The sequence below is a fragment of the Morone saxatilis genome, unplaced genomic scaffold, assembly GCF_004916995.1.
Source record: "Morone saxatilis isolate NCDOM2014 unplaced genomic scaffold, NCSU_SB_2.0 Contig19, whole genome shotgun sequence".
NCBI classification, from domain to species: domain Eukaryota; kingdom Metazoa; phylum Chordata; class Actinopteri; family Moronidae; genus Morone; species Morone saxatilis.
In genome coordinates this window covers 1,206,902-1,219,598 of record NW_023339751.1, presented here as the reverse complement: position 1 = coordinate 1,219,598, position 12,697 = coordinate 1,206,902, and the positions used below count along the sequence as shown (strand labels likewise).

The following is a 12,697-nucleotide window of genomic DNA, read 5'->3' as shown; positions in this document are numbered from 1 at the left end:
AATAAGAACAGTTTGTGAGAGACACTAAATGTAATGCTAGGAAACGATCCCCACCCACCTTTAGACATTACTGCTGTACCCTCATCAAATTCAGGCTCTGTAACACGCTGAGAACCTAAACAGTCATAGACACACACACACACACACACAGACACACATAGATGTGTATACACCACACACACATATACGCATGCACGTATCCAGGCACAAATGCAGTATTAGGGAAGGGTAGTGAAAAGAGACATTGACATACTTTGCTCATTGATAGTGAACCACACACAAACCTTTCTCTCTCATAGTGATGCATGCACGCACACTCACACACAACGCCAACACCAAACAGAGACATAGGTACCACATGTACAGAAAATATATATATATATACACAATTAAGGGCATTCACAGACTCAGACTTACGCTGCAGCTTCTTGCCGGAGGTGTCTGTGTGTCGTCGGGGCAGGTAAGGGGAGGCTCGGGGCAGCGGTATGGATGAGACATCATGGGTTTGGAGTGGATACCAGTGAGGCTTGTCGTCCAGTAAGGCCGTCTCTAGCTCTATCAGGATCTGCTCGAGTCAGAGTCCACAGTGAGTAAATGTTTTGCAGCTGGTTGATGTAACACAGACAGTAGAAGCTGTTTATGAAAATACATCAGGAAAGCTTTTACGTGTGCTGCTCTAAACACCCGCTGTCTTTGTATTTAGTGCAAAAATGTTCTGGCACAGAAGAAGAGGTGCAGGTCAATGTTTTTAATGTATTATAATTCACTTGAACAAGTGACAAGTCCAATATTGCCTCTCGTTTTACCTCTAGTTTGCTCTCTAACAACTCCTGAGGGAAATATCTGGAACTTTAGCATCCAAGTGCTCCACTATGTTCACCAGCTAGTCACTAATACTATAATCATCTATTTTATGTCGAACTACAATATCCCTTTGACTCTGTTTCTAAATTATTAGCAAAAAAGATATTAAAATGTCTTAAAACATCTAGATACTGTACTAGAAACTAAAAAATTGTGTGTGTGTTTGTATGTGTGTGTGTGGGGTACCTCTCCCATAAAGGTGCTGTCCTCCTCTGGTGACCTGGGTTGGTCCCATATAGTCAGCTCCAGCATGTGGTTGCGGAAATCCCTGCGATGGACGTGAGTGTAGACGAACGTCTGGTTCCACTTGGGCTCACAGGTCTTCTTCATTGTTTTTGTCCTTCGTTTGCTCTTGTCACTGTGTTAGAAAATACAGACACTGAGCCAACCAAGTTCCCTTTTCAGTTGACTCACACTTACTGTTTGTCCTGTGTGCAGAAAAAACTTCCTACACACAAATCAGAAGCTTGCTTGTGCCTCATTCATCTAAATTTACTCTACTCCTTTTTCAGGAGGAAACCCAAAACTGTCAATCAATGCTTTACAGAACATACAGACCCCACTTCAAAGGTCCAGTGTGGAGGATTTACTGGTATCTAGCAGTGTAACTGATTGCAACTCCATCGCTTCAAGCTCTCCTTCTAAGCTCGAGGAGAAACTACTGTGGCAGAGAGTATTGTGTCCATCTGACTCATCAAAACTAATTTCTGATCCCATTTTAATCATTTTCATTACTAGGACTGAAGTGGTTGCTGGCATACCTGCGGTCAGGAAGGAAGTACATTTTGACGTAGGGGCTCCTGGGCCGCCCGTCAGGCCGAAGAGGAAGCTCCGCAGCCTGCAGCACGTTGACTTTTAGCTGATGGCCCACTTTGTCGTACCACAGCTTCACCTGGGTGGGAAACACACGCACAAACAAATCTGATGCTTCATCTTAACACACCAACAGCACCAACACACTCAAAGTGCTCACACTCACTGAGAGTTGCCCCGGCATCAACTGCGGAGCATCTTGGAGCATCCCGGGACTGGAGGGAGACAGGACATTTAAGGACGGTCTCTCCATCTTCTGGGACTCAAAAGAACTGGAACCTGCTATGAAGACAAAAATGTTTCAGAAAGGACAAAAAGTCTAAATAAGAGTGGGAGGGAAAATGTGAGATAACGAGATCTGGTCCAATTCTAAAACAAGTACGTAATGTCCAGCATTAAGAGTTCCTTTCCTTGGAAAATTTCATATGAAAAGAGAACAGACCATTCCACAGCTAACCTGTCAGGATGACAAATTGCCAAGCTGCTGACCTACTTTGAGTCTGATAGGCTTTTGTTTAGAAGTATTGGGGCCTCATATACCTTATGCTCTCATGATCAAGTATCATTTAAAGACTGACTAAAGCTGACCCCCTTTTCTGCACTCTTGATGTCATAGATTTTGACATAATGAATTTTCTGCAAAGCTAGCAGTTAGCAACCTTACTGGTTAAAGTCACAAAGAATGAATACTCAATAATCCAATGTCTTTTTAGGATCTCACTGCACCCCACTGTGTAAAATGAGTGTTTATACATTTCAGTTTGTGTGCAGATGGCAGGAATGAGACACAAAGTGATAATTAGTCCTTTAGGGGGGCTGATAGATGTATTTTCAAACTTTGGACGGAGCTTGGCTAGCCGTTTCCCCTTGTTTCCAGTCTCGATGCTAAGCTAGGCTAATCACCTCCTGGCTCCAGCTCCATGGGTGACACATAAACATAGATTTCTTTCTCGAAAATAAATACATTTAAATACATTTTAACTTTAATCAGCACAGAGGTTTAACACACAATCAAACTTCTGTCTATATGTCATCTCTATTGTATTTCTGTGCATAAAATATCCTGAGACTATGTTAATGTATGAACCTGAACAAACTGTACTGTACAAAAAAATTAAATAAACATTCCCACAAAGCTTCCTCCTAAAGAAAAATAACTTCAATAACAATCAGGCAGACAGAGATAAAAATACAGAGATACCTACTAGATTCTAATGGAGGGTGGGACGTGTCGGGGATTCTTGGGATATCACTGCAAAAGAAGCAGCAGAGATCACGTCAGTCACTCTCGTACTGGCCTCTAGCTGGACTGAACAAAGTTAGTAGTGTTCTCGATGCACAGGCACACATGCATATAAATGTAGTAGTAGTTTACTGGAAGAAACTGTAATTCAAAGTTATTTGGAGATTCAAATATCGTGTAGTTAAACATGGAGAAGCAAAGGGAAGATGTCAGTAGAGCAAAGTTCTTCTCATGACTGCAATGTTTCCCAGACTCACTCAGACATTTTAGTCTGGCCAATGATCATCGGAAATAATAATGGATGGAACCGGTAGCTCAATTCTGTTCACACCATCATAATTTCTTATCCATCACCACCACTACAATTAAAAGGTCCCATGGGAAACACCAGAATCCACGGCACCAGCTTCATGTAATATAAAGAAAGCATGGCAATCTGTGTAACACTTATCAGCTTCATTTGTCAGAATTTCAAAATGTAAAAGGTGGAAAAACTTCAGTATTTTAAATTTGCAGCCCCACCAGTCAGGGGTTTCTTTGGTTACCCATGGGGCAACAAACTGATATTCTATGATTTTTTCTTTATCATAGATTCATAAGTAACAGCTCAACATTTGGTCATTTACATATATTCACTTTCTTTCTGAGAGTTACACGAGAAGATGGTACCACTGAAACGTCTGTGTGACATATTGTCTCTTTTTATATTTGTACAAATTTTTATTTAATTTTTATTCATATGTTTCTATGTTTATCATTATGCACCAATATACCAAGGCAAATTCCTTGTATGTGAAAACTTACTTGGCAATAAAACTGATTCTGAAGCACAAAGCTGGAGTGGGGAGATGGTTAGCTTAGCATAGCATAAAGTCTGAAAGCAGCAATGCTAATCGCCTCTCAGCTCCAGTGTTGTACTTAACATAAAAAAAACATGGGATTGATGTCCATCTTCTCATTTCACACATAAAGAAAGCAAATAATCTCCCAAAATGTTGAACTGTTTCAAGTTTTTATATATTTCAACATTTGCTTTTAAAAACAAATATTAAACTGATAAGTGTTTCATGGACCCTAGGTTGCCCATTCCAAAATCAAAAATTGAAAAATGTAAATGAAATTAAAAAAAATTGCTTGCTTTATGAATCCCAATTTCCCAACTTCCAAACCAAGAGATTAAAGAGAAAAAATAAATAAGCAATTCTTAATTGACACTGTAAGTGCTGGATTTCACTTTGGGATCGTCAGACTTTACCAGGAATGAAAAAGAGGAATTCCAGACGTTGCACAAACAGTTTAAAAAGCTTGCAAAAGCAATGCTACACTGATGGACATTTCCCATTGGCCATTTTGCATCCCTTCAAGTGAACTTTCAATTTGATTTAATAGGAGATGACAAATCAGAGCTATATTCACAAAAGCCAATGTTCAGTTGCCGCAATCCCTGCTAAATGGGATTCAGTTCATTTAGGGATGCAAAATGGTACCAGCAAAACCAAAATTGTTTCCATAAGCGTGAGAGGATCAAAGGGTCCTAATAAAAGGGGCAGATTACTTACTGATATTTTCTATACACCCTTCGCGAGTGTTTGGAGAGAAATTAATACATTCAACTTTTTTTCCCCATCAAAGAGCAAATGAGGTCAAATCTTAAACCCATTAAAAGGACTTCTCTTACAACAATAGTTTATCACACATATGGAAGCACAACTTGTAACTAAGTGTTTTATTTGACAAGATTATCCTGAAGAGTTATCAAGCAAACCTAAAATTCTGAAGAAGTCTGAAAAAAGTAAGATCAAATAAAAATAAAGGTGCATAATGAAGAATGAGTAAATTATTCAGAGTGCAGCATGTGAATGTACACACTGTAATTTAGACTGCGTCTTATAATTCATGTCCTATTTGACATTCTTATTTTAGGTATAGAAACTGTAGTGTTTTACTTAACGGGTCCATGTGATCTGCTAATCATTTCGCTGGAGTGTTCAGGACTATGTTACTTGTTACCAATCACTAATGGCAAATGAAAAAACTAAAACTAAAAATCTTCCAACTGATTGTGTGCAAAAGTCACTTTAAGTCGGTGCACAGCAGGTCAGCTTGACATGCAAAAATGTGAAATTTGCAACAGTCTCAATTAGAAATGAATGATGAATTAATATTTATTTAAGTGTCTATTTCCCAAACAATTAAACACAAATTTTAGTTTATCAGGGAAACTTGCAAAGAAATGATTAGGATATAATATGAAAATTACTGACCTGTAAAATAAACTATAGGATACATAATATTGTCTCTTGAAGTAGAGTGAGATACGTTGAATGGGTCCAAATATCACAGTGAATAAACAAGCTATTATCTCTATAACTGAGGCTGTGGATTCATTTAAATACATCTCCAAATGTCTCTCACACACACAAATTAGATTTATTCTACAGTAGTTTGAACCTGCTCGCAAACACTTAATGCATTTTCACAAATTATCATCAACAGCAATAAATATACTGCAGTAATTGTGACTTCAAGACATTTAAACAAATGATATCCAGAGATAGATCATTACACAGAATTAGATCAAGAGAAAGCATCGTTTAAGTGATGAGGCTGTTGAGCTGCATATATATTGTATATTTCCTGCCTGAAGGGGATAATGTAATACTTCCTAAATACAGCACACTCCACCACTTAAAACAAATTAAAACGTCTACTTCATTCAATTTAAAGCAGCTTGATAAGCTAGTAAAAACTACATCCATTTCTCAAAAGCATAAATCAATGTAATCCAAATGAGGATGCTGAATTTTAGAGGACATATCAACCACTGCCTGACTTACTTAAACACATTTTAGGATACAATCTGAGGCATTCTTTCAAGCTGCAGACCAACCTGCTGCACTGTTCATGACCGTCTCAGTTGAGCTTTTAAAAGGCATCAACTAAAAAAGCCTCTTGTCTTTTTTACAGAGTTTACGGTCGATTTTACTTTGTCAGTAACGATTCACCTTATATCATCCTAGAAATAAACACAAGTGCTTTTTTAAAGGGGACAAAATGGAAATCTCTTGTTCCGAAAACTTGGCAACTCCTGCAGCAGGTAGTGGCTGGCTATTTTTAATATTTTGAATGCAGTCGCACAGTCGCCGTCAGAATACAAATACACGTCCCTGTCTCACATCTTATCTGAGGTCAGCCAACTCTTGAGTCAGAGCCTCAGTCAACACTGCCTGGTTGAATTCAATGGTTACCCTGCTGACTTATAACTGAAGGGTTGAAGGGTATCACAAATACCTACATACAACGCTGTCAGGCGTACAGAGAGTGTTTTATTCCTGACTTACCCAATAGGCCTGGATACCACCAGCTCCACTTGAGGCTCAGCTTGAGACTCCAGGATGATGTTGTAAACTTCTTTCATGGTTGCCCCCGGTAAAAGCTTCCCATTCCACTGCAAAACTTCATCCCCTGAAATCAGACGTGCATACACATCTCTAAGGATAATTCATCTTTATTCTATATGTTTCATTTTGTCAATAAATCTCCAAAAGACCAAAACTAACACTTGTGTTAGTCCACTTCTCAGTACCAAGGACGGATACACAGCTGGTGTGTTAGTGAGTATTGGTTTCGGCCTTTTTATGAGATTCATTGACATTTATTGACAGATAGAAAAACATATATATTGCCAACCTTTCAATTACTTATCCAGCATTTTATGTAAGGCCATTGTAGAGAAGAAACACACAATTAAGTGAAAACTGGATTAAGCTAATTAAAGATATGAAACCATACAGCCAAAAAAAAAAAACCCATCAGAATTTATTTAATAATACAGCCCAACTTAATCTAACAGTTAACATGGAACAAACACTGCATGGTGCTTTTAAAAGCCTTATGTTTGGAGCATAATGACTTTTACAGTCTTTGTCCAGACCTGCAAATAGTGTGACACGTGACTGTTTAGACTACCTGCTCTGAGATGTCCCACCACGTCGGCCAGGCTTCCCTTCTTGACTTTAGTGATGAAGGCACCTAATCTCCCTGACTCTGTTATTCTGCCTCCCACCACCTAGAGAGAGACAGAGAGACATTAATGTTATATAAAGAGAAGACAACAGTGACTGCCGTTTGCAAAAATATCACAACTATAAATGTGTGTCCTCTCTGACCTTTAACCCCAGCAGAGCTCCGGCTTCTTTAGGCATGGCGGCACTCCTCTTGCTGAGGGTGATTCGTCCAATGAGATGATCTCCCTCCTTGGACGGCTGCCAGGTCACAGGATGCTGGAACAGGAGACATCATGAGACACGCTGACACTCAGAAGACAGGCACAAACATGTACAAAGGAATACAAAATCAGCTACTACTGGAGAATTATTAACATTTAAACTGTTATTTTGATATTTTGTATTTTGATAATTTGGTTTTAATAAACTTGTTTCTTATCTGCCAGAATATTGACTGTCTTTGACAATAAGTTGTTAACTGTCTAAATTGTAATCAGCAGATAAAAGTTTCCCTTGAAAACAGTTATTAAGTTAGTTCATTTCCGTTAATAATGAGGCTAAATGCTTGTCTGGTTTCTTTAAGAGCTGTTGGGGAAAAGTGGCAACATTGCATCTCAATTTGATGCATTTTTCCTCCACCTGATCACACAGCATCGAAATGACATAACACAACACCTGGGTTCAAAAACGCCTGGCAGATGAGAAGTCAAGTGTTTTACATGAATGGATACTTTCAATTAACGGTAGTGATAGCTATCATCACTATAGCCAAAGACAAAAGCAGAAAGACAAGTTCATCAACAGGAGACGCAAATTAAAGTTCAGTACACACTGACATAGCAATGAGCACCTTACAGCGCAACAGGAACATACACATAAAGCCTGACAAACCAATTCATACTGAACTGAAAACGCTGTAGTGGAATAGAAAAAAAACATTCGATAAACAAATAAAAACCAGCGACTTACATGCCATACAGTGGGGTCATGTGGGTAGCACTCCCAGTCGCCTGCAAGAGAAAAGAGACCTGCTCAGATACTTTGGAGGAAGTAGAGACGATGACCTCCTTCATATCCCTGTGATACATTCAAACACAGACACACACACACACACACACACACACACACACATACAGCAGAACCTGTATACACAGTACATACCAGCCTGAGTCCTCTCATACACAGCTCGGCCAAATTTGGGGGCTCTTCAGAAGGTATTTGTTTACAGTGGACAGGGTTAAGTTTATTGAATATTCAGGCCTGGGCTCGAATTAGAAATTTATCACCGCAGTGGCAGGACTCAGCCTCAAAGTAGTCCGCCGAGGCAGCGATGATACCAAAAGGACAGCTAAGCCTTTTAAAATGCTTTAAATCCCCTTCCAGATACGTTACAGATTAGATGTTAGGATTTATGCCATGTTGTAAGGCTTTGGTAAATGATGACCTCATGTTGATGGTCATTATGAAGCAATAGAGCCAGAAGTCTACTAGAGTTGCAAAAAAGCATTAAAATATGCAGATTTTCCTTTATATTAACTTTTAAGTATGGAGGCTCGACTGTGCCAAAGGAATTATTATAGACTTACATCCTGTTTAAATACAATCAATTCATGAATTTGACTTTGCACTAACCCTTGCTGCTGTAACAAACTGAATTTCCCCTTTGTGGGATAATAAAGAATTGTCTTATTTTTTATCTTTATTTATCAATCTCAAAAAGCTATTATAACTTGAGTGCCGGTAATTAAATGAGCATTTAATGCATTATAAAACTTAAAGGGAAAAAGTAAGTCTAAAAAATAAATTTAAAATAAAATACACTTTTTCTGTCTATTAATAAGTCATTTAATTTCAGAATTGAATCCCTATTTTCAATTTTAATCAATAAAAAAAATCAACATTTAGTGACTGCTTTATTTTCAAGACAGTTCTCTTTAATTTAAAGACGTGTAATCAGCGTGGCATCTAAAAATGTAAATAAAATCCAACCCACAGAGCAGCAGTAGGAGCTCTGATTTGCCAGCTCCTGCTAACACATGAAAAATGATTTCCGCACTGGTGATTAATAAAGTAAATGTTCTTCATCTCTTTCACCAGATAAGAGCTCTTGAACATGAGGAGAGCAACTCCAGTGCATTATTTTTTTCACTTTATCTACTTAAGCACCAAAATACCAAAGCTAATTCCTTGTACTGTACATGAAAACCTGCTTGGCTGTAAAACCAATTGTGATTCTGATGTGATGCCAACAGACACGTCTCTGTGACAGCTCCGTTCACTGATGAAGACAGTTTCATAGAGTTGAAAGCTTTGAAAAATGCTGGTCAGTGGATTTTAAGCAGGGACTGTTTTGCTAAATATTAAGTTCCTATAATTTGGTAAATGTCAGAGTTTCATTTCAATTCAATAGCTGCTTGAAGTAATAATACAGCTACAGTAAACTTAATGCGAGGACAATCTAATGATCAGTTTCTTTATTGATTTCTTTCAGTATCAGCGGTTTTAGGGAGCTCCCAACAGGAACTGCTGCATTTTCCTCGAGCCAGCAGGAAATTTTAGACAATCACACAAACTATTGTCAATGGTTCAGCCCCATCTCCTGCTTCAGTCCAAAAACACAGCCTCCTCTGCACACATGGGCCGGGGGGGGCGGTGTTGAAATGTGTGCAGGACCTCGACGACACTGTTATGACACAGAGTAAAACAGAGCCAAGTGTTCCTAGGAGCCAGGAGGCTATGAGGTTAATGAGTTGTGACAACTTATAGTGACATTATGTAATCTTAAAGCAAACGCTCTGACGATAGACCGAGTTCTCAGTTTCATAACTCGAGCGTGAACGTAATTTTGTGCAGTGGGTGGGCCACTTGGGTACATGTATTTCTAGACTTACGGGGATCCGTATTAAGAAGAGAAGCTCACAATGGGGTCAGGACCCCTTGAAAGGTCACAGTGGTGCAGACAGGGTTGTATGAAATTTAGAAAACTGATACACTGATAACTAATACATTTTTAATTAAAATAGTAGTATGTGTATAATATAGCCTCTTCTACAATCTTCTTGACAAGGGAAAATAAAAGTATCAATAATGAATCTATACAACCAGAATGGAGCCTATTATAGAAAGGACAACAGGACCTGTGACAGCATTACTTTGGTAAACACATCAGTTAAGATCCATCCAAAAAGCCTTGTTCTCTTGTAACATTAAAAGTTAAACATACGGTTTGAAAATACAAAGTAAAGAATGACGTTTGAGGTTTGTAAGCTAAGCAGCCAAACAGCATTACATTAGAACAAAATAACAGTTTGATCTCACATTTTCCTTATCTTACTTTAATGCTAGCACAAACTAGCTCTAGGCTGCAGTACCAGGACAGTGCTGTCTTTTTATGTCCATGTCTTCTACAAGGATTGTCAGCTTTAGCCTCAGTCTTTCAACACTATATCACATTTAAGACCCTTTTACGACCTTCTTTCAGCTCGTGGAGTAAATGTTAGTTAGCTTCTACAGCTGATAAAATGTGGTAGAAACATTTGTAATTTGAACCAGCAAAATCTCTGCCTTGTAGAAGTTCAGTCTATTTCTCTTGATGGTCTGATGTCAACCAGCAAGGCGAATGTACCGATGTTCGGCTGATATATGGGTGCATCCCTAGTAAAATGCATATGTGCTGGGCAGAGAGGTTGACAGGCATACTAACAGTAACTAATCTTGGCTCCTAAAATGAAATATAAATAGTGTAATTAGTGGTAATAAAAAAATGAAAAAATAAAGTTTATAAATAAAGAGCAGTTAAAAAGTTGAGAGTCAAGGTGCTCGTGTGTGTACTATTTGTGTTTCCTGATGAGTTGGTAGTGTTTGTGCACAGATCATAACAGGATCTACTGTACTGTGACTGACTGCATATTTGAGTGTGTGTGTATGTTTTCCTGCACCGATCTTACGATGATTTACATGCCTGGATGCTTCTCGGCTGCCAGCAACCGCATCTGTGAGCTGACCTGGTCTCGGTCTCGAGCTAAAAAAGGAGGCAGCGTCTCGCTGCCACGCTGGTGTGTTTAAAACCCGGCCTGACAGAACACTCTCATCCTAAACCTCCACTTGATCGATGTCACAGCGCCTGGCCTGGGTCCAGGCTGGTGCTGCGTGCTCCCTCTGTCTGAGCAGAACACACTGTATGGACGTTAGCTTCCGGTTAAAGTGCAGCCTTAATGTAGCATGAGTAAGACTATAGTCCGATACTGTACAGCGTGTTAAATACTGTCTTTGTTATTAGGGAGTCACTGATTATTGTAAAAAGCCATGAACAATGCAGTGGTAAATAAAAAGAATAAGAGATCATTAGAAGGTAAACAATCACTTCTATTTTTAGAAAAATGATTTACGCTCATTTGAGCGAGGTTACATTTTCATAGAACTGTTTAAGTTAGTTACTATAACATATCATCAAGGGCCAGTTTTCTCTCTTCTTCTCCAAGTTTCATGTTGGTTTATGAAGGTGAGTAAAGTTTCAGCGTTTAAGGGGCTGAGCCAAAATTTATAAAATCGACTGGACCTGGAGATTTTGAATATGGCAACGCTGCAGCCTGCTTTGGATTAAAGAGCCTCAGGCCTTGAGACGATCCAACCAGCCAGTTTGACCAGTGGGTGCTGCAGTTGCCCCAGGAGGAGAGGTAGAGAACCGGGAAAGGAACCATGATGGCCCTGCTTAAACTAAAGGCTGCTCCTGGCTAATATTGTGTTTAGTAGTGTGGATGAAATGGGGCTCAGCCTAGCCAAACAGCCCCCGTCTTTGTTGTAATTATTATTTATATTTAACTCAGATTAAGCCAAGAGTGAGGCTGATGGCAAGATTAAAATCCAAGATAAGGTAAAAGTTAATTTATGACCTTAAGTCATAGTTTATGACATAGTTATAGTTAGTTTGACAAAGTAATCTTAACTTTAAATGCTCTTAAAAGATTTTACTCTCATGGTCTTTATAAGTGACTGTAAATACCATGGAAGATATAATATGTGCATGAAAAGCTCTGGAAAATGATTTAAGATTAAAATCGCTGTCAAAAATAAATCATTCATATGATGACCAATCAAAAAGAGGCATATGAGATTCTCACTTTTCAAGAGAAATACAGTAATTTCTCTGCTTGGAATAATGGAGGATGAAGGATGAAGGATATTGAACATTTCTTTTTGTGGAAGGGTCATTTAAAAACTTTAAATTAGTCTATGCTACTGTAATGCAGCTTAATTTCAGTTGCAGAAGGAGTTTGTACAGTTGTCAGGGAGACTTTCAATGACTCTATGATAACTCCCTTAGCAGATTAATACCTTAAGATGCATGTAGCATTGCAGCAAACCTACACCAGAACAGGACTGGTAGTTCGATCCTGCTACCACATCTGGAATTCAAGAATTAAGAATATTACTCCACCCCTTAGGGTACTTACACCCCTTAGCCTTTAGGGCCTTGCAACAGTTGGTAGTGAAGTGACATAACCCAGCTTGGACAAGGTTAGAGTGTAAACAGCAGTGTGTTCCCAGGCTCGGGGACCTAGTGAGGCCACAGGTCAATCCTGGTATCAAGTGGGGTCAAACTTCCCCATCGCAGACACGCTAACACACACACACATGTACACTCAGTGTGCCCCTCCCCCTCAGGGCAAAGTGGAAACAATACAACATGACACACAGGAAAACATTCAGATACACACATGGGCTCACACACACAGGGCTCACACACACAGGAAAACATTCAGATACACAC

General features: G+C 39.0%; 1 protein-coding gene across 1 annotated transcript in view; it reads right to left on the bottom strand.

Annotated features, from left to right (window-relative positions):
• The window catches only part of LOC118329788 (regulating synaptic membrane exocytosis protein 1-like), a gene marked incomplete at its 5' end in the record, with an annotated part of 61,109 nt that overhangs the window by 23,581 nt on the left and 24,831 nt on the right, over positions 1-12,697 (bottom strand). Inside the window, 9 exon segments of the mRNA XM_035664093.1 lie at positions 418-565; positions 1,051-1,222; positions 1,626-1,756; positions 1,844-1,959; positions 2,883-2,929; positions 6,262-6,385; positions 6,890-6,989; positions 7,090-7,203; positions 7,897-7,937. Coding sequence (XP_035519986.1) covers positions 418-565; positions 1,051-1,222; positions 1,626-1,756; positions 1,844-1,959; positions 2,883-2,929; positions 6,262-6,385; positions 6,890-6,989; positions 7,090-7,203; positions 7,897-7,937 — 993 coding nt within the window.